Source organism: Porites lutea, chromosome 4 (genome assembly GCF_958299795.1).
Source record: "Porites lutea chromosome 4, jaPorLute2.1, whole genome shotgun sequence".
NCBI lineage: Eukaryota > Metazoa > Cnidaria > Anthozoa > Scleractinia > Poritidae > Porites > Porites lutea.
The window spans coordinates 35,474,196-35,501,798 of record NC_133204.1 but is presented as its reverse complement, the minus strand read 5'-3'; the positions used below and the strand labels follow the sequence as shown (position 1 = coordinate 35,501,798).

The 27,603-nt window shown below is 38.0% G+C and overlaps 2 protein-coding genes across 3 annotated transcripts in view; one reads left to right on the top strand and one right to left on the bottom strand.

Annotated features, from left to right (window-relative positions):
- On the top strand, positions 1–20,230 carry LOC140933417 (cytoplasmic polyadenylation element-binding protein 2-like). Its single transcript, XM_073382965.1, has 9 exons — positions 1–1,446; positions 1,927–2,008; positions 8,581–8,625; positions 10,124–10,243; positions 11,000–11,089; positions 11,587–11,705; positions 12,325–12,526; positions 14,155–14,249; positions 15,010–20,230. Exons 1-9 carry the CDS (start codon positions 577–579, stop codon positions 15,232–15,234), a joined length of 1,848 nt encoding a protein of 615 aa, XP_073239066.1. The 5' UTR covers positions 1–576; the 3' UTR covers positions 15,235–20,230.
- LOC140933418 (tRNA (guanine(26)-N(2))-dimethyltransferase-like) overlaps positions 19,185–27,603 on the bottom strand; it is a 19,536-nt gene continuing 11,117 nt past the window's right edge. Inside the window, exons 6-8 of one of the 2 annotated variants that reach the window (XM_073382967.1) lie at positions 26,769–26,960; positions 24,626–24,830; positions 19,185–19,300 (exon numbers count right to left, since the gene is read on the bottom strand). In XM_073382967.1, the coding sequence (XP_073239068.1) occupies positions 19,234–19,300; positions 24,626–24,830; positions 26,769–26,960 (464 nt within the window). In that variant the 3' untranslated portion in view covers positions 19,185–19,233. Of the gene's footprint in view, positions 19,301–20,386; positions 23,324–24,625; positions 24,831–26,768; positions 26,961–27,603 lie in introns of those variants that run through there. The other variant, XM_073382966.1, reaches the window with a different exon arrangement.

Here is a 27,603-nt window from a genome sequence, read left to right as displayed (position 1 = left end):
TTGGCGAATATTCACCGCCATATACACCACGTGCGAACAGTGAAACAAAAATACTCATTACCATCGCTTAGAACGTATTCATCGTTTTGCGCAGTCGTCGCTAAAAAGCAGTATGTCCATTTTGGTCAAAAAGCCTTCTAGTTGAATTTAAAGTTTTAATTGTTTACGTTGGTGTGGTGTCTTCCGCTGGCTTTTCTGGGCTCATCAAGATGTTCGCCACCCTGAAAACGCCGCTTGGCCTCTGAAAGCGTATCTCCGGCAACGTTTCGCATTCAATATTCTTTCATAAGGGCCGAAAATCGTATTTTCATCAGTGGGTCAAATCAAACACCATCGTTGTCAAAAACACATCAGAAATGCGCGCTCGATCGTCGAATCTGATTTCATATGATCATTATTAATTTTCCCCTAAGCAGGTATAACCACGTGACGCACACCACAGAACCATTCATCTGACTAGAATCTTGTTGAACCTGACAGAAAAAGCAACGACGTGGCGAGGTGAACACAATAGCACCTGCTGTATACGTAATTCACTAAGGCACTATTTCGCCTTAGCTTCTACAATTCTGGGATATGGCCGATTTTGGCCACACAACAAGATCACTTTCACCAGTCGACTACAATCACAGCGACTCGCGAACCACGTCGCTCTTTTTCCCTGGAAATCTCAAGGACGAACACCCTGACAGCAAAAATATTAAAAACGGATCGTGTGAAGACTGTTTAGACGATTCACCGAAATCTAAAGTAATTTCAACACAGGGAAATACTGCCTTGGAGCAGACTAAACTAAACTTTACGAGAGACCCAGAGAACTCCATGTTTCACGATTTTACGACGTCGACCACGTTTTGGTCACCAACGAGCGTGGAAGATGTTTTTGTACAGCCCGCAATTCCTCAGCCGGTCAACGGCATTCATTTGCCTTCAAACTCTCCAGTAATAACACAGCCAAGAAGAATAAGCGGACCGACTAATATTACAACGACAATGAGCCATCAGCCTCGAAGACCGATTCATCACAACTCTACACCGTTTATAACACAAAGCAAATCTATGCCAACTATAACAAGTTTAGGAGGATGGAATCAGCAAACTCCTCAATCTATTTCAGGCTGGCCGTCACAGCAACACAACCACAATTCATGGGGAAGTCGCCATTCAAACCATACAATGAACGCCATAAATTTCCCTAATGGTCGAAGCTCGCGGCCATCTTCGTTAACGCTGCCGAATTCTTCTCGTATAAGAAATAACCGGCCACACCATCCTTTCGCTCAAGTCTCAAGGTCGGCGATATCTACACAAAGCATAACGCAAGGATTACAAAGCCTGAGTCTCAGCAGACAGCCTGTGGACGGGACAATTTTAGACGATATTCCAAGCCTTGGAAACTCACATGGCCAAAGCAGTGAACTCTCTAACTCGCTTTACTCTTACCAGGTAAAAATGAATATTTCATAAAACAGCCAAAAATACGCTTTACTGGAAACCTATTTTTCAAGAATCGCTGGCACAAAAGAACAGCTATAACAATTTCCCATTTCTTTAAAAAAACCTCAGTTTTTGAAGTGTATTTTATCTCTTTGTGCCAAATTGGCCAGAATTGTCCAAGAAATATCTATAGACTCTTTTTTCCCGTCTCCTTTTTTCTTTTTCTGCGAAATAAATATTTTCTGCCCTGAAAACGTTCAGGACGGAGGTAACTTTAAGCGATGAAGAGAGTGAAAATAACGATTCGTCATAAGTAATGTTTCTCCCCGTCCTTTCACAGATACCATACATAAATTAATGACGGAAAAATGGGCTACAATGTACAGCTGCTTCTAAATTAAGGCTTCATAAAACTGGAAATTTGGGGAAAATTTTTATATCGTATATTTCTATCGCTAACACATGTTGTCTGTTTCCTTTAACATTCAGGATTCAATGAAATTCCCGTCGCTGGAGACACGTCTGCTCGATATAATTCGTTCCCCGTCGGATCCTCCTGATAATTTAAGCGGTTAGTATGATCTTTTCTTACAAAATGAAACGCACAAACGCACTGCCTTTCTGTAGTACTGACATGGCACTGGCTGGCAAAGTAACTTGACCATTGTGAGATCGCTGGTACTTTACCACGCCAAAACAAGTAAATTTTGTTTTTCAGAACCTTCGATTGCTTTATGCAAATATAAACCACTTTTTAAAGATCCTTTCTCTTTGGACAGTTTCTAGGGGAAATTTTACCATTTGAAAGTTATGCATTTTTTCCCTTCTTGAATTTCCTATCTTGGTAAGAAACGGTGCATTGAATCTGAGCCCTTCGTCGTTTCTAGCTTCATTCTATCAGGTGTTTGAAAATGTAATACTTAGCTAGTAAGGTTATGGCAAAAAAAGTTGCATTCATTCACGTTGTTATACCAATCACCTGTATTGTCGGCCGTAGCCTTTAAATTTTTAATAAGCTTGCCAAAATGGCTAGAAGCAAGAATATTTTACTCGATTTCAACAAAGTTTTCGATCGTATCACTTTTCGACTTTAAGATCTACATACCCATTTGGGGAAAATGTGGACTACACCTTACAGGAAATGAAAGCCTCGCTAACTGGCGATCATCTTAATACCCGAAGGAGGAGGTTTTACTATTTGTTTGGGTTAAATAGAAAACCACAAAAATTACGGGGTGATGCATCGTTTCGTTAAGCCTTACAATAAACGAGGTCAATTTTGTAAGTTATCAGTAAACGTACAAATCTGTTACTCTACTTTCTAAGTGTGCCTTCGAAACAACACATTCGGCCCTTCTTTTGTTGTATTTTTTTCTTGAGTTTTTGGAGCGCCATGAAGGCAGTAATTATCAAGTTCTGGGGTTTTGTAAATGCTGAAAAATTCAAGAGAGTAATCCATAAAATTTTTTACTCTCTTAAAGTCGCTTTTCTTGTGATTTAGATCAAAACGTTTATAACCTGTATGGTTTACACTCCTACATATTGCTTCTGACGTAAAGAATGAACAACCTATTTGCCAAGCGTGACTTCAAATATACCGGATTTAGGTCGATATCTTGGTGTAGGGAATTTAATTCTTTTTCTTATTCTGTTCTTCTAGTTTAGCCTCATAAAAAATTACAACAAAAATCGCAATTTGCAGGTTATGATCGCATCACAGCGAATATATTATCGATGAAGAATCACTGAAAACAAAGGGCCGCCCCTGCGATACTCTAATCTATAGGATTGAGTATTCAGAAAAAAAAAATCAAAAAATCGTTCTAGCCTTTCTATGGTAGAAGAAAATATTAAATGCTTCCTGTCCTCTCTGGATCGTTGTCAAAAACCCAACATTTTATGGTTTTTGGAGATTTTCACTATATTCATACTCTTTGAATTCACTTCATTGATCTTTTCGCTCAGTCATGACACGAAAAAGCTCGGGGTTTTTTTTTATCAAAAATTAGAACCTTATCGTGTGTTCAATTCTTCTATTCCTAAGCCAATACATAGACAGTAGAAATGGAGAGTCAAGTTTAAAATAAAGAGAAAATTTTTTATCATTTTTATCACAAAAATAGAGTATAATAGAATAACACTCTGAACAGAAGCAATAGTTACCACGGATAGTTAAGTGGCCATTGGAGAAATGCAACCACTTGATGAGAGTTTCTTCCCTTGTTTTATTTTCTACATTCACTCCTTGCGTTTGAATCCAAACCACTACGTTTTTAAACCAAGCATAGCACAAAAACCGTAATTTTTGATTGATTTTCATTCAGTCTAGCCTACTTGCGGTGGTCTTAATACTATATATCCTGCCTTAACAAACAGCTGGAACGGATGAAAAAAAAAAAAGAAAATGTGAAAAGAAACCACTTGGTTATGTCGGCAAATGCGACAAAAAACCTTCAGTGAGTTTGTTTCAACAGGAGAAAATAGCAATATGCTTTTTTAAAGTGTGGAAACCTAAAAAAAGGTCAATAAAACAAGATTTTACAACGCCAACGCAAAAGCGCTAGCGAAGAAAGAGCGAACACTGATTAATATCTAGTGATGTATTTTTCCTTCCATGTTCGCCATTTAGTTCAAAGTCAACGGATGAAAATCATATATAAAACAAACTTGAGTTTCAGCAAATTTGATGAACTGCAAGATTTTATAGGTTTATAAGAAAGAGACAATTTTTTTAACAGAACAAACAAGATAGCATACAGATTGATATGCGAGACGCTGTTAGATATTACCAGGGAGCTATACTCGCTTTCTTTTTTTATTTTATTTTTTCTTCCAGGCAACGATTTTGGAGTGAAAAAACTCAGGAGTTACCCTGACGAATTCTAAACTTTCATTAACAACCAGCAAACCTTCGATAGAATCTAAACTACTGGAATTGGATAGGTCAGCTGTCCTAAGATGAACGAATACAAAAATTTAGTATTCAGAGTGACAACCTGTTCGTTTGGTTCGTTCCCTGAGAGCAGGCGATGTTTGTATAATTTAGGGCCTTTTTTTGGATATTGTTTCAGTTATTTCCAAGTGAAAGTTACATTTAATTTCAATGCATGGGAGAAAATCGTTGCGTTTGTCTACTACGAAAATTATGCTGCTAAGTAAAAACACTGTTCGAATGAAGAAAGAGTTTCATGCCCCTTTTGAGTAAAATTTTTGCTACGATTCATTGTAAGCGGCACTCTAATGAGACATGTGCCCATGAAGATAGACACTGTCTTCGTATTTTGCTGTATTTTAGTTTTTGTTGAGCCACTGCGTTGAGATCTTCTCTGGGGATAAAAAGCTTTTCCTATACCGCAGAAAACAACAGCTGCAGCCATGAATATTCCAAATAAACATGTCAACATTGATGTTTATTTGGAATTGAGTTAAAAACTCGCCGCTCTGGTTGGTCAAAAAGGAAATTGACCAAGAGGATGAGACCTTAGCAAAGTAAAAATATTAGCATTTCTTGGCCGTCAGTCAAAGTGATTCAGAATTAAGCTGAATATCTTGAGGCATTGTTTTGAGGAAAAATACATCTAATGCCGTTTCGAAAACCGAGTTTTTAAGTCGTGCTGATATGTATTTTTCCAAATATTTTCCGACAAGTGTTTGACGATTTTCTTTTTCTGGATCCAACGAAATTTTGCTGTTGATTTGTAGTACAAAAACTAAAAAGTGTACAAGTGTTTTTCGATTCGGTCAGTACAATAAAGGTTCGCCAATGTAAATTCATCTCAATAATTAAGTTGGATTGCAACCGCGTCGAAAAAACAGTAAATTGCAAATGTGCGAAATTTTCCTTAAAAACTCAAAAGGAATTTGACAGTTTAGAAAGCCTTGCATTAGCTACAATCTACCTCTTCAGATTGTCTTTAAAAATTTTGATAGGCCTTAAAACCGCCTTCTAAAAGCGTCCATTTAGAACTGACCCAAGCCATGAAAATTCATTTTTGTTTCCCCAATCAGGGTGGAATTAAAATAGGTTACCTAATTTTTTCCCAGACAGTGTTTTTCAAAGTAATCAATGATGCATTGTTTGAAAAAAGCATTTCTTTTTATTCCATCTGGGTATAGCTAAACGATTTCAAAGCAAATCGCCTCGAGAAAAGGGACTCAATGAAATTGGTGATAGCCAATATTCACACCTTCTAAGTACAAAAGGAAGGAGCCCGTTTAATGTCGTAGGCAAAGTTCCTTTCAGAAAAAAAACGGTTGAGCGTAAAAAGATACTAATTTTTGAACTTTTAAGGTCAAAACAACCACCCCAAGTCACAATATTTATATTTTGCAAAGTACAGGAAATATTTCTTTGTTGCGGATAATACAGGAAAAGAGAAATCCAAATATAAGTAATCGTCGTCTAGGAAATTTATCGTCTCGGGGCTTTCAGGCAAGAAAGGGGTCAATAATTCGTCATATAGATAACACTACATTTTTTTCTGTTTTAGCCCTGACATAAAAGGTTTGCTCATCCAATCCCTAATACTTGAGGAGTAAACAAAAAATATTGCATGCAAAATTATTTCTTGTCAGGAAATTCAGTGAGCTGATGTCTAAAAAGCTCACTTCATTCAATAATTTGACGCTTTCATATCCTTTTCTCCATTGCTGATAAGTGTAAGACTAGTCTGCATTAATCAATGTGGTTTTCTAGCAACAATGATCGTTTTAATCACCGTAAAAATTAAAAAGTTAAAGACTGTACGCCCTGAAAAACACTGTTAGCTTATTGGACAGTGCGTCCGACAGCACGTTTTCATGATTCATGAGCCGGGGGTATAGGCCGTACTTAGCATTTTGTCTGCTAAGGCGATCAAATGAATGTTAATTTACCGGACATTAAAAGAAAATCTGCCCTATTACACAAAACAGGCGATGAAAGTTACAGCTGACGTTCACTTTACATGCAAAGTGAAACCGAAATTAAGTGCTCTCGATAAAAATTTCTTTAAAATACAATCGCTGAAAACTGTCAGAGATCGTAAAGACAAACTTTTGGGAGTAGCGTGAAACTAACTTTGTGCTCTTCGCGAGTAATCATAAAATTTCGCAGTTTTTTGACATATTTATTTGATCTTCCAGGAAGAAAAAATGATTGTTACTTCGATAGAAGTAATTTGATAGCATATTTCTTAGTGAATTTTAAAATAAAATTTTGCTCAAAGTTAAATAGCTTGTATGGTTTTCACTTCTTAGTGCGCACACACCGAAAAAAAAAGTAAACATCGAATGGCGCTTTTAGCTACTATTTTCCCCAGTTAAGTTTTAAAAATGATTCTTTTTCCTTAGAACTTGACCAGTGAAATAGCAGTTAAAAGCGTCGAAAACATGAAAATATTGTCTTGGAGGTAATCTTTCGCAACACTTCTTTAAGTATAAACATTTCCGCCAAATTCGTCTACAGTCTATCTACTGCATTATTCACCAACGGTCGCCTTGAAATGTTATTTGCACTTTTAAATTTTGATGCCGGCAATTTTCAATGCAGACAAATTTTTACCATGCTGTGAAATATCCTCCATTAAGGAGCAGTAATACCCGTAATAAGGAAATCAAAAGAGCCTCAGTGCTCAAAAGGTAATATTTTTTCAGGAAGGAAAGCTTTGTGGTGGGTAAAAATCGCCTAAAATGACGAAATTTTCATGCTGCTATTAGTGACAATGGTTTGAAACGTCTTCCCAGTTATTACGATCAAAAAGGCTCAAAACAAGAGACGAACAAGTGAGAAATACAAGCAGGAAGACATAACATCCTATAATGTTTTGGGTTTACTTCCAGAAAAGTGAGTCTGAAATATTTTTTAAAAAATTTGAAGAATCACTGATTCTTCAATTTTTTTTAAAAAGTCAAGTAAACTGAAAAAAAATAGAAATACAAAATATAGATAACTTGAATGCACAATACAAGCCATATTTTATATCATACCATGAAAATAAACGCGGTGCAGTAATAACAATCTGTTATCGTGAACTATGCATCGTAACGAAGGCTTTATCGAAGATTAAGTTGGTCTCATTCTTTGGCTAAAGATTTGAATGACAGCGTCAATATCATCGACTTCACAGTCCTTTAGTCACCTAAACCCCGTTAAACCTATGCAGCAAGTTGCCATGAAGTAAAAATTCAAAGCTATTAATAATGAGAAGTCGCCTTAGGCAGGAAATTCTCCAGACAGACGAATATTGACAGCTGCGTATGGTCTTGTTTGAAAAATTCCTCATATCCCTTCGACTCTTCTGTATCTTCAGGGTTTTGGTAGAATCCGTGTTTAGGTCTGGACTGAACCAGAAAGCCTTAAAATAAAAATTTTGCCAAAGTTTGATTTGTGCTTGTTTCTCGCGAGATCACAGTAACGTTTATGTAAACAAAGGTCCTTGAGATCGGCTTGAGTTTATACTGAGATTCGGAATGCTTGAACTACAGTAATATTGTTAAGCAGAATCCAGCGCTTTCAAAAGCTTTATTTTAAAAATATGACGACCACAATAAACAAATTTCGCTCAATATTTTTTCCCAATTAGCATATTAACAAGCATTTTTAAAACTTCATGGAGAAAGAGGACATTTCGTTCTATTTATCTCCTGGTTCTCGCAATAAACTGTATTTTTTCCAACAATGACGTGCAACACGTGACTATTCGATCAGCCAATGGCATATACTTGCAAAGGCGTAATTATATTTTGCTTTACGTCTCGTGAGAAACATCAAATTTAAAAAATAAGGAAAAAATCGAGAGATTTCACATTCCTTGAATTCGCTCGGAAAAGTTTCCTCAGCTTGAACCAGAAATCAGTAAAAGAATTGCAACCAAATATGAAGTAGCTAATGCGCAGAATTACCTCTCGGTTTTAAAAGTCACCCGGTCACAGTAAGCTCAGAAAAAATATATTGGATTACGTAATGAAAGGAAATTCTAATAATGTGGCATTTCTTATGCAACATTTTGATCTCAGAAGCAATTCTTTTCCTTGGCAGAGTTACCAATTTTCTGTCACAGACATGCAGGACAAATACAGAGAAAATCGACAAATTTTGACAAGTAATCTATCTGTCTGTGGGAAGTCAGGGATAATAACGCTCTTTTTGATTTCTGATTTCAGCTTTCAAATATCATCTACAGAAGAAAGGACTCTCCCACGCAGGCGGTAAATAAACGTCTTATTTTATTTTTTAACAGCAAACAGATTGGGATACAATACTTCAGCATTCAGCAATTCATTAGGGCGCGTGAAAATTGAAAGCCCACGCAGGGGAAAAAACAAAAACAACATAGTAATATTGTGAATAGTTGCTGCACTAGGATTAATACAGGAAGTAAGGAGTGAGATAATTGATGGAAAAAAAACATGACCAAAATTGATAGAACAACGTAGAAAGCAGGCTGCTGTCTTCTCGTAAGTCGATCCAATCAGACCAACGATTGGTTCAATCGGCTTCCAAATAAGGAGATAATAAATTAAGACATCTATCATTGTTAAACGAAGTCTCCACTTTTTTGACGTAGACAAAATCGAATGAAAGCTATTGATGGAAAAAATCATAAAGAAAATCTTTCCTGTTTGTAATTGGATCGATCGTTTTGAGGACTCTTTGGAAGTCTTATAAGATGAAACAAAAGCGTTAAGTCTTTTCGTGAAAAGATGATGCGTATTCCGAAACTATCGCCCAGTACACCTCAAGAAAATTTTGCATCTTCTTTCCCCAGCAATATGGTTTCTCTATATCAAGTGTTCTTTTGACAGTGACAGTTTTTTTTGGCCACAAAATGTTAAATTTAAATAATTTATAGAAAAAAAAAAAGAAAAATAGCAAAACAAAGCAAACTTTATACGTGGCATTATTATTTACCCGTTTCCTAGGTTTTTAGCGAAATTTTATAGCTTTGGACAACAAATATGGAAAGGGAAATTAAAATATGCTTAGATTCCTGCTGGTCTAAAAAATACCACTCAAATCATTGTAAATTACTACAGCCGGTAAACAGCAATCGAGAAAATTAATTTCATGCTAATGCCTACTTTATGAGAAAATAAAGCTTGATCTGCGCGCATGAAAGAAAACTTTGGCTAAATAAGTGATTTGCATTTTTAATGTGATAAGAAAAAACACCGAGGCAGAAAGTTAATTTATGTCTTAAATTGCAAAAATCGGCGTCGTTCCCTCTTGACTCGCTTTCATTACCAAAGAATCGACATGACAACTCTCGGATGGCAGGAACGCCCCTTTACTAATGGCTGGAGAAATGAAGTATAGATCAGTCTCATTATAACTAAAACCATTCGTTTCTTTCAGAAATGATTTTCATTTATGAATTACTTAAATATAAACTTGCCATGAAATTTTTTAAAAATTTGAGACTTCAAACGAAGGGTAATGATGAAAAAAAATCGTGTTTACTATTTCAGCTGCTAAATTCTTGCTCATTCCCTATCATTCTTCATGTTTTTTCTTTCGCCAATTATTTGCTGGTATTGGCCTTTTGATCTATAACAAGTGTTACCACCAGCCTGGTATTATCGGTTTCTTGGCTGGTACGGCCAGCCGAGATATTATTACTAAGTTACAGTAGTCTAGCTTTGGACCTCTCGTTTTTTGTTCTTGGGAAACATCATCTCAAGCATACTATATTTCTGCCCTCTACAGATCAAATTGTCCCATCAATATGGTCGTTGAACTGCTCCCCTACGTCGGAGCTTCCAGATCACGTGGAACGATATTCAAGGAAAGTGTTTGTTGGGGGACTGCCTCCAGACATCGATGAAGGTTAGTTATACAACTGGACCAACGTACAAATGTTAGGGGTAGGGGAACATGTTTATAGTAGAATAAAAACTTGTTGGAGTGTTTTTCTAAAGATTTCAGTCATTGCTCACTTAGAGGAAAGAATCTCTAAGTGTATAAACTGGACCAACGTACAAATGTTAGGGGTAGGGGAACATGTTTATAGTAGAGTAAAAACTACTTGGAGTGTTTTTCTAAAGATTTCAGTCATTACTCACTTAGAGGAAAGAATCTCTACGTGTATAATAACAAAAACAACAGAAAACTTTTATTTTCAATTAGATAAAATCCTTAACGTATTGGCTACTTGCCACGGAAGGGGGATTTAAAAATGTTTTTTACAATAAAGTTGTGAGTTGACAATATTACCAAACGGAAGCTTTTCTGTTGACTTGCGCTCAAGTATATGAAAGAATCTTCACTGTTGTCCATTGCAACTCTTTTTATCGAGAGGATGTCGACCCAAAGGATTGCAGCTTTTACTAATCTTATCGGTCATAGCCATTGACGGATCCATGGGAGGCCCTCCTCTCCCTCTTATTTTTAGACCAAACTGAGGCTCGAAGGGCCGAAATAAAAGTTTTTTGAGACCTGGCCCCGCCTTATCTCAGGGTATGGATGACCCCCCGCCCTCCTTATCTGAAGGTCTCGATCCGCCACTGATAACATAATTAACAACCAACACCAACAACTGTCATCCAATTTTAAAATTAACTGAACAAAACTGTTTTTTGGCAGATGAAATCCACGCCAGCTTTTGTCGGTTTGGAAGTTTAACTGTGGACTGGCCACACAAAGCTGAAAGCAAATCCTACTTTCCACCAAAAGGTACAAATAATTTATTCAATATACATCTAATAATTTTACATAGAGCAGTCTACATATACCTTACCTCTTCCAACTTTTAACGCCAAAAAGAGTATGAAAACCTAATGGAAAGGATTATTATACCACCCCTTTACGTTTACACGGTAAAGTTCGATCAGATTAACTCACTTTAAGGGTCCGTCTGCTTAGGAGACTCTTGATGTGAATGCGGTCACTCTGGTCTGTTTCTCAAGTTGAGAATCACATCACGAATTTCAATGGATCTTTCTCTTTCTGAGTATTTAAACACAACACACTGTTTGAAAAAAAAAACAGACAAGATTCTCAAACTTTTATTGTATGAAGGACAACAACCTACTTTAGGCATCGAAAGAGATCTCGACGACATTTAATAGTAAGCCTGTTAAAATACCCCAAGAATAATGCATTCAAATCAAGTCTTCCCTTAAGTTGAACATGTTCTCCTTAACTTCTAACATCCGATTTCTTGCCCATAGGTTACGCATTCTTGCTCTATCTAGAGGAACAATCAGTGCAGAAGCTCATTGACGCCTGTTTTCAACAAGATGACAAGCTCTACTTATGTGTATCCAGCCCCACAATCAAAGACAAACCAGTAAGTTTCTTTGTTTTGTTACTACCCAAGTACGCAATAGGAATACTGGGGACGACGAATGGACAGCGGTATCGCCAAAGGAGGTTGAAAGGCATCTCAATGATACGTGTTACAGGAGTGGTTCCTGGTGTTTGAAGTGGTCTTTTCGTTGTTTTTCGAGTTGCAATGACTGTTCACCAAAACGTTAGCTTATGATTTTATTTCATATATCCAAACCTAATAGACCTGGGCCAGCAAGGTGCTAGCCTAAGAACAGAGGCGACATTTCGTGACGCTATCGACCCTACTACTGGTTTCCCCGCGAAACGACATTTGAGAAACGAGAGCAGAAATTCCATACTGATGACGTATTACTACCGAAATCCGAGAAGTGCTTTTGATTAGTTGAACCAAGTTTCCACCGGAGCTCGACCAATTAGAAGTGCTATCCAGATCTGGGTATAGTGACACGCTACCAGTATGGATTTTCTGCTCTCGTCCCTCAGACGTCATCTCGCGGGGAAAGCAGTGGTAGCCTCTCGAAATGTCGCTGTTTTTTCAGGCTAACAAGATGCACTGTCTGGTCAGACAGTCACCGAAAAAAATTCCATGAATCTTATAGTTCTATTTCGTGTTTCAGGTTCAGATAAGACCATGGAACCTGAATGACTCCGACTTTGTTATGGATGGCTCGCATCCTCTAGATCCACGGAAGACAATATTTGTGGGTGGCGTTCCCCGTCCACTGCGGGCGATAGAACTAGCAATGATCATGGATAGACTGTATGGTGGCGTGTGCTATGCTGGAATAGACGTAGATCCTGAACTCAAGTATCCTAAAGGTAAATACTAATATTTTCTTACAGGGAATCGTGTATAGAGCTTTTTAACTCACGTGGCTGGCATCCATTCTAATTTATTAGAAAAAAGGGGCTTTTTATATAAGGAAAAAGTTCAGTTCCTGGAGGATTTTCTTGGTACAGCAGCATGGCCGCAGTTTCGAGATAGATAGATAGATGGATAATCTTTATTTATCCACGGTACAAAATTCGTCAGCTTTAAAAATGCCTAATACTAATATAATAAAAATATTTAAATAAAAAAGCTGCTTTCCACGAATGCCATGCCTTACAGTTCTTTGAGTAATCGTTTAAATTGCCCAAGGGACTCTGCTTCCCTTAAGTTACAAGGAAGACTGTTCCAGAGAGTGGCGCCACTATAACTGAAGCTGTCTTTGTAATAGTTTGTGCGCGGTAATGGAACATTGAGTTTATTTTCAGAGTTTATTTGCAAATTTCGGGGACTCTGTGAGAGTATTTAGCCTCTGCCTAGATCCGATAAGCATAAATTCGGTTTTAGTCATACTTAGAGTGAGTTTGTTTGCTCTCAGCCAATTGTGATCATTTTCTAAATCTCGATTTAGATGCAACTGAATATTGTCTGCATTATCACCTGCGTATGTAAGGTGGGTGTCATCAGCGTACGTCCTCGGCTCACAATTTAAAAGACAGTTTGGAAGATCGTTGATATATAACAGAGATAGTAGTGGACCTAAAATCGTCCCCTGAGATTTACCACAACTTAATAAACAGCTCTGACAGAGCGATCCGTTGATGGAGCACATTTGAGTACCATTCTCTAAATATGACTTAAACCATTAGTGCGCGTTACCATATATGCCGTAATTGCTTAATTTTGATAAAAGGATCTCATGGTCAACTGTGTCGAAGGCCTTTTTGAGATCTAAGAAAACAACGGCGTTGATTTTACCGCGGTCAATATTATACACCCAAGTGTCCGTGGCCTCGAGGAGAGCCGTGGCAAGGCAGTTGAGTGAATAGCACGAAAGCCTGATTGATATTTACAGATTATATTATGCTCTTCTAGGTAAGCATATAATTGATCATAGATGATTCTTTCAAAGACCTTGGCCACAACTGAGATCGCCGAAATTGGACGATAATTATATATCTAAGTCGTCCCGATCGCCTTGTTTAAAAAGTGGGGTGGCCTTTGCACATTTCCAGTCATCCGGAAATATGCCTTGATTTACTGACTGGTTAAAAATATCACGGATAGGAATGCAAATGAGATCTGCACATTCCTGAATGAGCCTAGCAGATATCTTGTCGAGGCCAGCTGCCTTTGACTTATTTAAACGACGTTTTGGAACACCAACAGGGCCGCCAACACGTCATGTGAAAACGGTCTATTAAGTGGTAATTGTTAGGGAAATTGACCATGGATAGAGGTTTCATCAGCTAACCGTAAATCAAATAAAAAGAACAAGATAAGGAAACTTATTGCTCAGATAATAGAAAAACGTAAGGCAACTTACGACAGACCAATGCACGTTGACATTAATCTCCTTTTTATTCAATAGATTATACGCGTAATATCTTTGATGCTAATGTTTCAAAAGTATTTTACGGAGGTAATCAATAATTTTATGAACCTTTTTGCATTAAAGGTGCTGGTCGAGTTGCCTTCTCCAACCAACAAAGTTACATCGCTGCAATTAGTGCCAGATTTGTGCAGCTTCAACACGGAGACATCGACAAAAGAGTGAGTTGTGTAATATTGCTTTGTTTCGTGATCTATGTGAGCTTGACATGACGACTAGGTTTATTATTATGATGCTGATGACGATAACTATAGTAATGAGTACGATTATATGATTAAAAATATGATTATGGTAGTAGTGATGATGATGGTAATGACGATGGTGATTAAAATGATGAGGATGACGACGACAGCGACGATGATGGCGATGAGTATGATGATAATGTGATTAAAAAATACGATTACAGCATTAGTGTGATGATGATGACGATGGTGAAGATGATGTTGATGAATATAATCGTGACAGAATAATAATATTAATGATCTTGACGAGGGCAATGATGACGACGATGATAACACTGATAATGATGACAATGGTTGTAACGATGATGACGACGATGACGACGACGATAATGATGATGATGATGACGATGACGATGACGACGACGATGATGATGACGATGACGACGACGACGATGATGATGATGATGATACCGATGACGATGACGATGAAGACGATGATGACGACGATGATGACGATGACGATGACGATGACGACGACGATGATGATGACGACGATGATGACGATAAAGATGACGACAGAAACGGACGCGACGACGATGATGATGATGATGGGGACAACGACGGAATGATAACGATGATGTTGTTGATGATGATGATAATGATGTTGTTGATGATGATGATGATGATGACGATGATGATGATGATGATGATTGTTATAGCGTTTGATGTGTCTTTCTAGGTTGAAGTAAAACCGTATGTGTTAGACGATCAGCTGTGTGATGAGTGTCACGGCGCACGATGCGCGGGTAAATTTGCGCCCTTCTTCTGCGCTAATGTGACGTGCCTGCAGTATTATTGTGAGCAGTGCTGGGCAATCATTCACTCCCGAGCAGGACGTGAATTTCACAAGCCTCTGGTGAAAGAAGGCGCTGACCGGCCAAGAACTGTTCCATTTCGATGGTAGATAAACCAGATCAATGGCTGCCATGTCCACCAAAGCTGAGTTGGTTTTCATTGTTTAGTAGACCACATGGTCCTTAGCTTTTGCTTTTTCTTAGTTCCTCAGGTAGCAGTTAATATGACCTCATGCCAAGCATGTTAGTTGACCGCCCAGTCAAAAGAGCTCTTATTTTCAGTTGTTTCCTTGCTGACGTACCGAGCTTCCGTTAAATTCTTCCCTATAATAATGATTTCCCCTTGCATCATTTGGTAGATTGGAAGCGAAAGCATCGCTGTTTCTTAGATGCAGTAAACAGCCGATCAATCGAAATCGAGAGTTCAGGGGCAAACTTATCTTCACGTATTAATATCAATGTATTATTATTGTTATTACTATTATCATTATCAATATTTCATTATTATTATAAAGGGTTTCTTTAAGAAATTGACGGTATAGCAAGAATCCTGGAATCATATTGCGCGAGTGCAATCAAAGCTGAAAGATGATATCCATAGGTTTAATAGGGACTCTCGGGATGCTAAATGCAGATAATTCTGTCTACACTTAAAAAATTTTAATAATGTGGAGCTTTAGACTGTAAATGGGGATTTTTAAAGCGTTTCAGCTGGTAAGAGAGATTTAATTTCGCATTCCATCATTAGTATTATCAGGCACTATAGAAATGTTAATTTTTTTAGCAGACCGGCTGATTGAAAAAAGATAGAACAAGTAGAGTTATTTATCGAGGAATTTTGACTACTGGAGATTTAATATTTAAGGAATTAGAGAAATGCTGTTTATATTATTACTAAAATTGTACATACCGGCTGGCCAGAAAAAGGCAAATTTCAGCTAAGAACTTAAGATAAGTTATAAATTAAAGCAAGGAATATTCATAAGAAGGGTATGAAGAGATTTTCTCTGGAGTTTTATTTTGTCGAGTGTATCAATGTTTACAAATGCATGGACTGATATTGCTGAGGCAGAATTTGAAGATTAACCGGCGGTGTTGAAATGTTGAAATCCAAAATATAGCCAAAAAAGCCAGAAAGCCAGCAAATCCAAATAAAAATCCATGTTTTGATGGGATAATGAAAAGAATTAGGGAAATAAGTTCTTAAAGAAGAAAATATATCGGAACATGTCCAGCTTTATAATAAAAAAGAATCCCGTTTCACATGGCACATTTTTTGTTCAAGTTGTTTCAAACAACATGAAAGGAGACCTAAAAATGATTGATGGTTCGTTTTTCAAACGATGTCATCGTTGTTGACAAGCGAGTGCCACGCGGTGACATGCGAGAAAAAGTGAAACAAGGTATCTACTTTGAATCATAAGGATGAAATTAACCATAAACTTTTATCTTTTGTTCAAGAGGTTAGAACTTTTTATAGATTTTGTATTTACTGCAGATAATATATTACATGAGTTTAATTTTGGAAATATTTAGTTTTAGTAAGATGAATATATCTGTTTGTGGAATATCAGCAATTTGTGCAATTTGCGAATTTCTTGTTTACGTGGCAGATAATCTTCTCAGAAAATTCAAAATGGAATTTTAACTTTCAGATAATGGTTTATTTTTCTATTTTTTTCCATAGGTTATGCTAGTGTTCTATGCACGATATTCTAGCAATTTCATTCCCAGGGCTTTTTGCCCCAGAAAAAAAAAAAGAATCCCTTAATTTTGGAGGTCAGCGCAACCTATAGATTAGTTGGTTATCTGTTCCAGATTAGTGACTAATTTGTAGGTTGCCCGTGCAATGCATGATTTCCAAGAGCAACGTCAAACAAGTTTGTGCGACGGTGCATTTGACGTTATTTTCTTCAAAACAATGTATAATAAAACAGTTTTTGGATGAGATTTTTGTGATATCTGAAATAATCGAGGACTCCGCAAGTGTTACCGGCCGAGGCTGATAAAACTTACCTCGACCTTGATTATTCCGAGTATAACAAAAATCTCTTCAAAAAATTGTTTACTTACAATAGAGTCTGAACGTCAAGTTCTATTTTCCAAGACTATTTCTAGATTATCCGATTCTTTGGAAATAAACATATAACGGAACTCTTTTTTTCCTGGTCATTCACACCATTTTGTTGTGTGTATAACAAAAACGTAGTTTCTGGAAATGACTTGTAATACTGGGAAATTAGTATCAATATAGCCTGTCACAAGAAGAGAATAAGAATTTTGCTTACTAATATTGGGATAAACTTTATTTTTGGAAGCCAGAATGTTTTGACACGTTTCAATTCATACTTTTCACAATGATTTGATATCATTTTTGAGAGTTCTTTTCACTTTTTGTAATTGCAGTACAAATGTCATATTGTTCTTTGTAACTATCTTCCTGAAAGAACTATCTGCCACATAAACGAAAAAATTCCAAGTCGTAACATGTAATTTAACGCAGGTTACAAATTATTTCCACCCGTGCTTATGTACGGTAATATTTTTTTCACTTTATTTATGCATTTTAAAGAAGTATTCATGAGTATAATTCATGGAGTTAAAAAGGCAAACGATTTAATACAGCTTTTGTCTCTTGCGTTATAATTTGAGGCAGCACCCCCTTCCCCTCCCCCCCCCCGCCCCGTTCAGAAAAACTTCTTTCTAAAATATAATGCTGATATGATTGTAAAATAGTTGAAATTTTCTTGAAAGGGAAAAAAATCTCGATCCTTTCCATAAATTACAAATGTTTTCAGAATCAATTGTATGTGATGGATAAAAACGTAATTTTTAAAGCTGAACTTAAAATGGTAAGGTCGTCTCTATTGCAGAATTTGACAGGTTACAAAAATAACAAGACGGGAAAAAGTCACCCGCAATTTATGCTTTTCTCGTTACTTCTTCATAACGGTAATTTCACAGCTTATTTTTCAATATAATTGTACTCCACAAGCGAGCTAAGTATTGAGAGATGGTTACCAAACAGTCTCCAAACCAACACTCTTTGTAAATGCCACTTTATTTGAACCCCGGAAAACGCCGCATGTAATTGTTACAAGCAAAAGACTAAATTATATCTTTGTAATAAAACAGACCAATGTCCTTTCAAAGAAAAGCCTTGGTAGGGTGAATGGATTATTTTTTGCCTTCAACATAGCATTATTTTTCTTGTACCTCAATATTAATTCAATCATTCTAGATTTGCGTTTGTTATTCAGTCATGTCGATATGTGGTCACTGATAACTTCGATAACTCAAAATAGGGTTTCGTGACATAGTAGGCTAAAACCAAAAAAATATTCTGTTATAAAAGATACGCGCAAAAGGACACCTAAAAACTAACTTACTTAGATAGATTCTAGAAAAGAAGTTTTCATCTTAGTTATTATAAGTTACTTGTAAACAAAAATTTGCATGATTTTCAAAGCTGCATATATGTAAATGGTATTTTATAATTAAGACGACTGGTTAACATAAGCTAACTGAAAAAACTACTACCTAGGTAAAACATTTCTCGACTTAGCATTTGCTTTCATGTTATATTTCTTGGTTTCGTTCATCATCTGCAAGGTGCCAAGCTAACCTCGAAAACACACATCTATGCCTGTTCAAACGCCCTGTACAGAAGGCTTAAAAGAAAATGTTAGTGCTGACTACCTCCCATACACACAAATGCGTTATGTTGCTTCGTCAAAGGTCACCAACATTTGTTGAAAATTGTTTTTTAGAAGGGGTAAACGGCTGAGTAACAAGCATGAATGTGTGTTTGACACCATGACACGTAAAGCGTGGGTAAATATTTCGTGTCTAGAACCTCTCTGTAACTTGAGAGGTTGAAAACACACTTAAAGTACAAGTTAAAGAATATGGGCCAGTTATTTAAACGGGGTTTATAATAACCAGTGTTTAACAAAACCGCGTTCTAAGGCTTTTTAAGTTTGCCCAACTCTTTTATCTTAACACCATTTACTGTGAACACCTTCATGAAAGCATAAAGAGTAGACTGGAAAAGCACTTATTCTCTTAATACCCGTACCTGGAGGTCCAGCGATTTGCTAAACCGCGGACTAAGTTAGACTTCGTTTTAATAACCGACCCATATAGGTATTCACAGAGGTCTTGTCACGGAATAACCTTAAACCAAGGAAATCTCAGTTACTTGAATATAGTTTGTGTAGTGATCAGGTTTGATAATATTTTAAAGAAACTAAACTTTTAAAACATAAACAATAAACTCGATAAAATAGCACTTTATAATATTCCTGAATCAAAGTGATGTTCACAAACTAAACCCATGGTTCAGAAAAAGAATTCCTTATTTTCGTATTATTTTTTTCTTCCGTAAACTGGTTTATGTTAATCGAGTTGCGTTTAAAAGCGACAAAAGGAAAAAACAAAAAGACAGAAATTTTAACATCAGGGTTTAATCACAAGATGTGGGAAGACAAGTCAGTGGAAGAGAATTATAAAGGATTTTGTTCACTTTTTTTACAACTATTTTTCTTAGTTTCAGAAAAGACCGTTTCATTGATTTTGTTTTTAGATTTTGCATATTTTAATAACCTTTGGACGTAACCATTTTATGTACCACGAAAAACCCACCACTGTATCACAAAATCCATTTCCAGATATTGACCACGAAGCGCAATTTTAAAGACCATATTATGATGCATGCTGGTTTTGTAACTGATGTATTTTCAAAACATATTTTGACCTCTGCATTGTAGATCTTACAGGATTAATAATTATTTTAAGATCTCTTTAATTTTGTATTCAAACATTTGTAGCATGTATTAAAGACCTCTTGTGTGCCAGGTATCTGTAAATGCAATAATTCTGCTACTGTGGCATAAAGTAATTTTTTATAATTGAATATTTTGGTTATATATGGTTAATAGTGGAATAGTAAATATGATCTTGATAATTATTATTCGTAGCCTGAGGCCTCTTTTGGCCCTCAATACCTACTTTTTTAGTATTTAGGGCATTTATGTGTTGCAGTTATCGCAATACTTTTTGCTTAATCATAAAGTTCAAATAAAATACTTCTTGTTTGTGTTTAAACTGGTGTTAAATTTCTCTGGCGAAAAAGAGTTATTTCAGTATTAAAACTAAATAAAAATTGTTTTATTGTTTTGCAGTAAACGATATAAAAAAGGTTAAAACGCAAAAGTCTTACTCAACCTTGCCAAAAGCAGCTGGCTCTAAAACTGTTTTTCTAAACTTGTTAAAAAGTGTAACTTTGAGAAAAGTTTAACAAAATGAATTCCAGCCACAGAGCTAATTCCGAGTTCAAAAACTCATTATAATTCATAAAGAAAAACAAAAGAAATTAATGTTTAATGAGTGTCTTTATATTTGATAATGACACGGCTAAATTTTACGTCCAATTTTTTAAACCAAAATAACCCCAAATCTAAATATTAGTGCAAGAATGAGTTGATCTATATCAGAGATTTTGAAGCCGTTCAAAAGACTCGCAGTGGCGTATAATCAGGTTTAAAAACTCAAGCGCTTCGCCTCGAGTTTTTAAACCTGGTAAATAGACTTCTGCTCGTTTTTTAAAGACTAGTACTTCACAATACTTTAAAGTTCAATAACCGCAGCCAATCTGCCGGGGTCTTTATACAAAGCGCCAGCCATTTCCATTTTATATTCATTAAAAACATTCTGAAAATCGTCACCAATTTCTTAAACATTTATTGCACTAAGAAATAGCTAGAAATCCTGCCAAATTGAGCCATATTTCGAATGAAATCTCGACAAGACTTAAAAGAATATGTGAAAACCAACACAATTGATCATAACTCCTCCTTAAATAGACAAAGGAAAGTTAGCCGCCTCATCTCGCTGTTCAGCTAGAGGATATAAAGGCCCTTTCCTACCTTCAGTGAACTTCTTAAGTTCCGTACTTGAAATTGCTAAGAAAGTTACCAAAATAATTAAGACGCCTCATGAAACGATCTCCAGATAGCTCGCAAGAAAGCTTTTGGGCCTCCTTCTCTAGCCGCTCGGGCGTGGTAGCTCTCCTATGGATTGTGATCCTGAAAAGGAGAGCTTGACCCAAATGCGTTAACATCCTACTTCAGCTGATCGAAATTTAACCCTACTTTATGTAGCGTTAGGGTTTCCCAGCCTCGTCTCCAGGCCAGTTCTCGCTATCCGAGTGAGCGGAGAAGGCTTGGAACCAAGTGTGATTCTCCCGACAGGATTGACAGGTGACGTCACATTCGAAATAACCGAGACGACCGGAAACGAGGTTGAGCGTCACCGTCTTAGCTGCCTTAAGTCCCTCCAACCTCGTTCCCAGGGTAAAAGAGAGAGCCCTGGAAACGAGGTTGAAGTCCTTCTCTCTTTAGTTCCGCAAAGACTCCCCGGCCCCCGGCGCTGGATCTGCCTCGTACCCAGGGCTTTTCCCTTGTCGCTGGATATTCCAATGCAAATATACATAATTAAAGAAGAGTAAGCGGGCAGTGGACGTCTTTCTCTCGCCCCAAACTCCCTATGAGACGAAGGGACCCCTGCGGAGGAGAGAGTTAAAGTACGTAATACCTGGTTTAGAGGAAACTATGACGAACATAGTTAAAACGCACTTGCGATTAATGGTCGAAAAAATAACAAAAGCAACAACCAAAAATAAATGGAGGGGGTTGGCAGAACCGCTAATAGCGCGACTATACAGGACCCCTTGAACAGCCCTTGCGCTGGCGGTCAATAGGAGACATTACTGTCTACAAACGTTGTTTTTTTTTAAATCAAATTTGTAACGAGTGTTTCAAGAACCAATGCGCTTCTGGTCGGCACATTAATATCAATACGTGACGTCAGCGCGAGTATTGCTATAGTGTCCCTACGGCACTTCGTCGCCATAGTGATCGACTCAGCCTCACTCACCACGTTAAATTGCCTTATAGAATATTGGAGGAGGGAAGAGGCAAAAGGGAGAGGAAAAGTTGTAGATTCAACTCCTACTATGGCGGGAGATTTTCTCTTCCCCCGTATAAGGTTCCATAGGTCGGATGGCGCTTCAAGGAATTCTGAGGTATTTTCGTTATACTTCAATTAAGCTGCTCCGTTTGCAAACCTACAAGCGTTTATAAGTGGGATATGATCTCAGGAGTTTCTTTTGTGAGGGGGTGCTTGTTGTCTCGTTCAGGGGCTGTAAATTGTCATTTTTCTATCACTTATGATGTTTAGGACGGAAGGTCAACTTATTAACCCATTCAGATATCGCTTAATAAGCCATTTGCACGATGGCGTCATTTTACTTCCACGACCACAATCCTTTTAGTTCTTCCTTTCACATTTAAATTTAGTAATCCGGTAGGTTTACATAACAAAAGTCCTTGAAGCAAAACTATGAAGGATTCTGGTCGTGGTAGTAAAATGACGTCATCGTGCAAATAGCGTATCAGGGCCTAGCGTGAAAGAAGGCGCCACCATAATGTGATGCAACAATGATAATCCGTCTTTATCGCAATTATAGTCGCTATATCCGTTACTGGGCTGTTTGTTAAGAACTGACACCTTTAGCGGTTTAATGAGGCTTGCATTGGTCTCCTTATAGTTAAAAGGACTAAAGGACTAAACTCGACTTCGCTGCCCAATTTGCCGCTCTGCCATTGCTCTGCCATTGGTCAAGTCAGTGATTTCATTTTCGCGCGCCGTCGTCAACTCACGTTCCCGCTCTGTTGCTAAATCAGCCTATGGGCCAAAAATTTTTTACCTCTTCTTAGTAACAGTCCCAGACTTCTTTGCGAAAGTTAACTCGGTCCAGTCTCCTTGTAGTTTTTCAAGTGGCGAATTTCACATGGTTCACCCAGGATGAAAAGGGTCCCAAAAAATAATGCCACAATAATGTCATTCAAAACAGTTAAAAATCCCGTTTAATTCGCCTATGACGGCTCCGTGATATCTTCATCTTTGCTATCCATCTCTGCACTACGTTCTTTGCTACCATTTCTTAATTTACGTTTTCCAATGTTCAGATTAGCATCGTGTGAGTATTTACATTCTTCTCCGTATTCACACTTGCCAGCTTTAAATCTCTTGCAAGGAAATTGTTTGTAATAATCTTTCTCTTCTTCTACTGTCCTTCGACCTTGTAAACGTTGTCTCTTCTCCTCGATTGTCTCCTCATCTTTCTTTCTTTTAGCCCTGGTTTCAAGAGACATTGAAATAAATATTTCTCGCGATTTCTGACAAGGAGGGGATACCGGTAGTACATCATTTCGACGAAGTTAAGCCGGTGTCCATACAATCCGAGTTAAAAGCCGTTATCATTTTGATAGAAATACACTGTAGCATCTTCATGCAGGGCCCAAAATAACGGCCGGTCAAAGGACAACGGCCGGTAAGAACGGCGTCTTGACCGGGTAAAAGCTTCACAGACTCTTATTCTCTAACAAGCAAACAAATCTTCACCTGTACATCTTAGTTTTTGTCTCTTTGTAAAAATAAAATAACGTTCACTAATAGAAAATTACACAAGGATTAGTTCACGTTTTTCCCCTTCTTTTAACCGGTCAGAAAACAAGACTTGATTGAGCAAAAATTTCTTTGGCCGGTTATCGTGTCCGGCCACCGTCCTAAAGTTATTAGGCTGATTTAGCAACAAAACGCGAACGTCATTTGACGACGGAAAAGCGCGCGAAAACGACTAAACTCGACTTCCGGTGCCCAATTTGTCGCTCTGCCATTGGTCAAACCTGTTGTTTGATTTGCGCGGGCCGTTGTCAACTGACGTTCCCGTTCTGTCGCTAAATCAGCCTATTTTGAGCCCGCAAAACATGTAATTATGGGCATTGTCATGTAGGTATTCAGTAAGGGAAAGCAAACATTTAAAGTAACCCACTTAAAAAAGATCTGAAGGTCCACAGATTTTCGTAAAGCACAGTCTGCAATAAAGCCAATAACAGTAGAAATCTGCCTTATCTTGCCTGCTAGCTCCTTGGCCATAAAAGAAAAAAAAAACTCACTGTTGCCTGGGGTTCCAATCAGTGCATACTTAACTAAAAATGACGGGCACCTTTATAGTTTAATAAAGCGTTTACACCTTGTGGCCAGAAAAAAAAAATTAGCTAGTCCCAGCCAAGAGATGAAGGGCTTGATATTGCCTAGTCCGCCGCACGCAACATTATTCCGTAAGGCCTAAGAGTTTCGGGCCATGTAATCGAGGCGATTTTTTCCCGGCCGTTCGTCTCGGATACGACACCGCTATGCATCGACCGAGAAGGCCAAGGAAGACACCGTACAGGGACTAGGCAGTGGTGGATCCAGGGGGGCTCCCTCCTCCCGTCCCCCTGTTTTTAGACCAAACTGAGGTCCGAAGGGCCGAAAAAAATTTTTTTAAGGACAGCCTCCCCCCACCCCCCCCCCCCCCCCTCCCCGCCTTTATCTGAAGGTCCGGATCCACCGCAGCTAGGCAAGCTAGGTTTGTTACTCTACACTGCACTGTACCTGGGTTTAGGTCCCCAATTTGCTTCTGGATTCTCTTGATACCTAAGCAGTTTTTTCTGTCTTGAAGCTGGATTAGCCCCCGGCTTTGCTTCAAATGATACTTGTATAACAGGCTCTTTACTGAGGATGGCAGCTCCTGGAGAGTTTTCTTTCTTCCGTTTTACAGGGTTAAGTTTTTCCCAGCATCTCATGATGTCCCAGACAACTAGTGAAGACAATCACATATCATCGAATACAACTTAACAATATATTCATTGAATGAAGATGATGTGAACTGACGGAATACAAATCTAAAATGAAGATATGAGCATCAAAGTTGTAAATCCGCAATTTAAGCAATTTCACCTTAAGCCCGAAAAAATGCAGGGAGTCATTCGACTTCAATTAGACGACACTACCGTAATAAGAATGGTTAAAAAGTTCTTACTTTGGTAACTCGTCACAGTACACACTACACTGACAAACCTGAGGCCGAAGGTGAGCTCATTTAACCTCTCCCCCCATCAGTGCTCCGTTTTACAGGTATTTACAGTACTATTCAAAAGTAAGTTAACACTCGATTCTCGATCCTCGCGAGAATCGAGACTCCATTCTCGATTGTTGCGTCTCGATTCTCGATACGTCACTTGCACATCTCCTATAATGCACCTTATTACACATTGTACTCATTATTACAGCCGTCCTAAGAGAGACTGAAAACAATGCTTATGCAAAAGTTTGCGGGCAGATAAGGTGGGAGATGTGCAAGTGGCGTATTGCTCGATTCCTGCGAGACTCATCAAGCCAAAACGGCTTTTGTTTAGTTTCGACTAATTCACTCTCTACTCTCGATACTCGATTGCTGCAAGAATCCACAACATTTGTGAAAGTTTTGAGTAATCTTCTAACTCCTCTCATGTCAGAAAAAAAGCCACACGGAAAGGAAAGAAGTCGAAACAAGGATTTAAGGCCACATCTGGGGATCGAACTAAGAAGGCGGCGCGCTAACTTACTATTCAAAGAGAGTCCTGATTCCACAAAACATGTTAGAGCGGTTTTCATTTGAGTGTCGAAAAGTAATTGGTTTTGCACTTTCTACACGATGCGATTGGCTTAAAAGATTCGCGCCACCTTTTCATCCAATCAGAAGTAAAACCAAAGCCAATTGTGACGCGCTCGCATGCATTTTCCCGCGCTTTGCGTCAGCCACATGTAATTACTTCGAGTTTTGATTGGTTCAATGTATTGTCTGTGTCCTATGTGATTGGCCAGAGTAATTACTTTGGTTTTGGTTTTACGACACTCAAACGAAAACCACTCTATACCAGCCATTATGTGCACTGTGTGAAAGTTTCATTGAATGGTAACACCATACAGGTAGGATTCTATCCGCGAACCCATAAAATTAGCACCACCTTACAAGACCTCATTATACATTCTGCGAGCGAGAGGGTAAAAACCTAAAAACAGTAAACTCAAAAACTAACAACTAATAAACGGTTCTCACCACAGTGTATCTCTGCTGTCATAATAGCCTTGTTACATGTTCATCACGTTATTGCAGCCAAATGCAGATAAAAGATAAAAGCACTGTGGCATTTCTCTTCCTTTTAAAACCTCTTAAAAAGGGTCCTCTGGAAGATCCAGCAACCAGGGAAAATAGCCGTCTATTTGTCGCAGAAAATAATTTTCAAGTGCGATTATATTGTTGTTTCTCAACACTTTTGTTTGATAAAGATAAATAAATATATAATATAAATAAAGCAAATGTGGATATAAAGTTGCCCTTTTCATTACTAAAATTTGTTCCCTTGTCACTCAAAATGTACTGAAGTGCACTTTTCAGGGTCCTCAAAATAATTATTACACTCTTGAATGGAAGGGGGCAGTCCCCTTCCAAACCTACATGTACCCCCCTCTCCCCCACCCCCCCCCCCCCCCACCCAGCTGTGCAAGGTGAAGGGCAGTCTGCTATACTCTGCTTTCTTGCTATCTATTCTATAGAGCCTGCAAACAAGCTCTCCTAGGGTACCCAGAGGTAAGGGGGTGAGGGAGGGAAAAGGGGAAGTCCTGCCGCCAGAGTGCCCTAGGAGAGCTTGTTCGCAAGCTATCTATTCTGGAGAATTCTGTACAATGTAGAAGATGCAGTTGTTTGTCTACATACCATTATGTGGAGCATCTGTTTTCAGGGCTGTTTTGCACGCATGTGAGCTGGATGCTTGATATCCAGCTTCTAATACAGCAGATCTGATTTGTATTAGTGAAGGAGTACTACAATGAAGAACTCCACACAAGTGATCCACGGTATAGTAAAGAGGACAGTCGGGTAGTTCTTCTTCAATGACACTTAATAATCCTGCAAATATAAGGTCAGCAAGACTGTCACTAAGATTTCAAGTTTAAGTCTTTATTTTGAAGTTTCACTGGAAATATCTGACCCATTAGATGTGAGTCTTTGGGATAAAAAATCCCAATAAAAGTAGGGTGGATTAAATTCCAGTCTTCAGTAAAGAATATATATACTGTACGTTGCTGGATATATGCAATTAGTAAAATCCAACCAGTGGTCTATTATCAATGCTGCATTCTGATTGGTTGAGCTACTACTAGGCTATATGTTATAGCCTAATAGTAGCAAAAAGCGCGCGCTTTTTGGCGGCAAAAAAGGATTAAACTCTAGCTTTAACTAGCCAAATTTTTTTATTCTCGATATTTTTGACCATCTAGTTGGATTTTACTGAAACAATTATTCCTCTCGCCCTCATGGGTGAGCCAATAGCCCATTCAGCCTTTGGCCTCATGGGCTATTGACTCAGAGCCCAATCAGGCTCGAGGAATAATTGTCAATTAGTAGGTGGAGAATTGAACAGTTAGAAAGTTCTCGGATCAATTTAGGTTCTGGGAAACTGCCCACCTACCCTTCCCCTAAGCCATCATTTTGCCCTAAGCGAGAAGTAAGTGTTGATGTTAGCTTAGGGGAGGGGTAGGTGGGCAGTTTC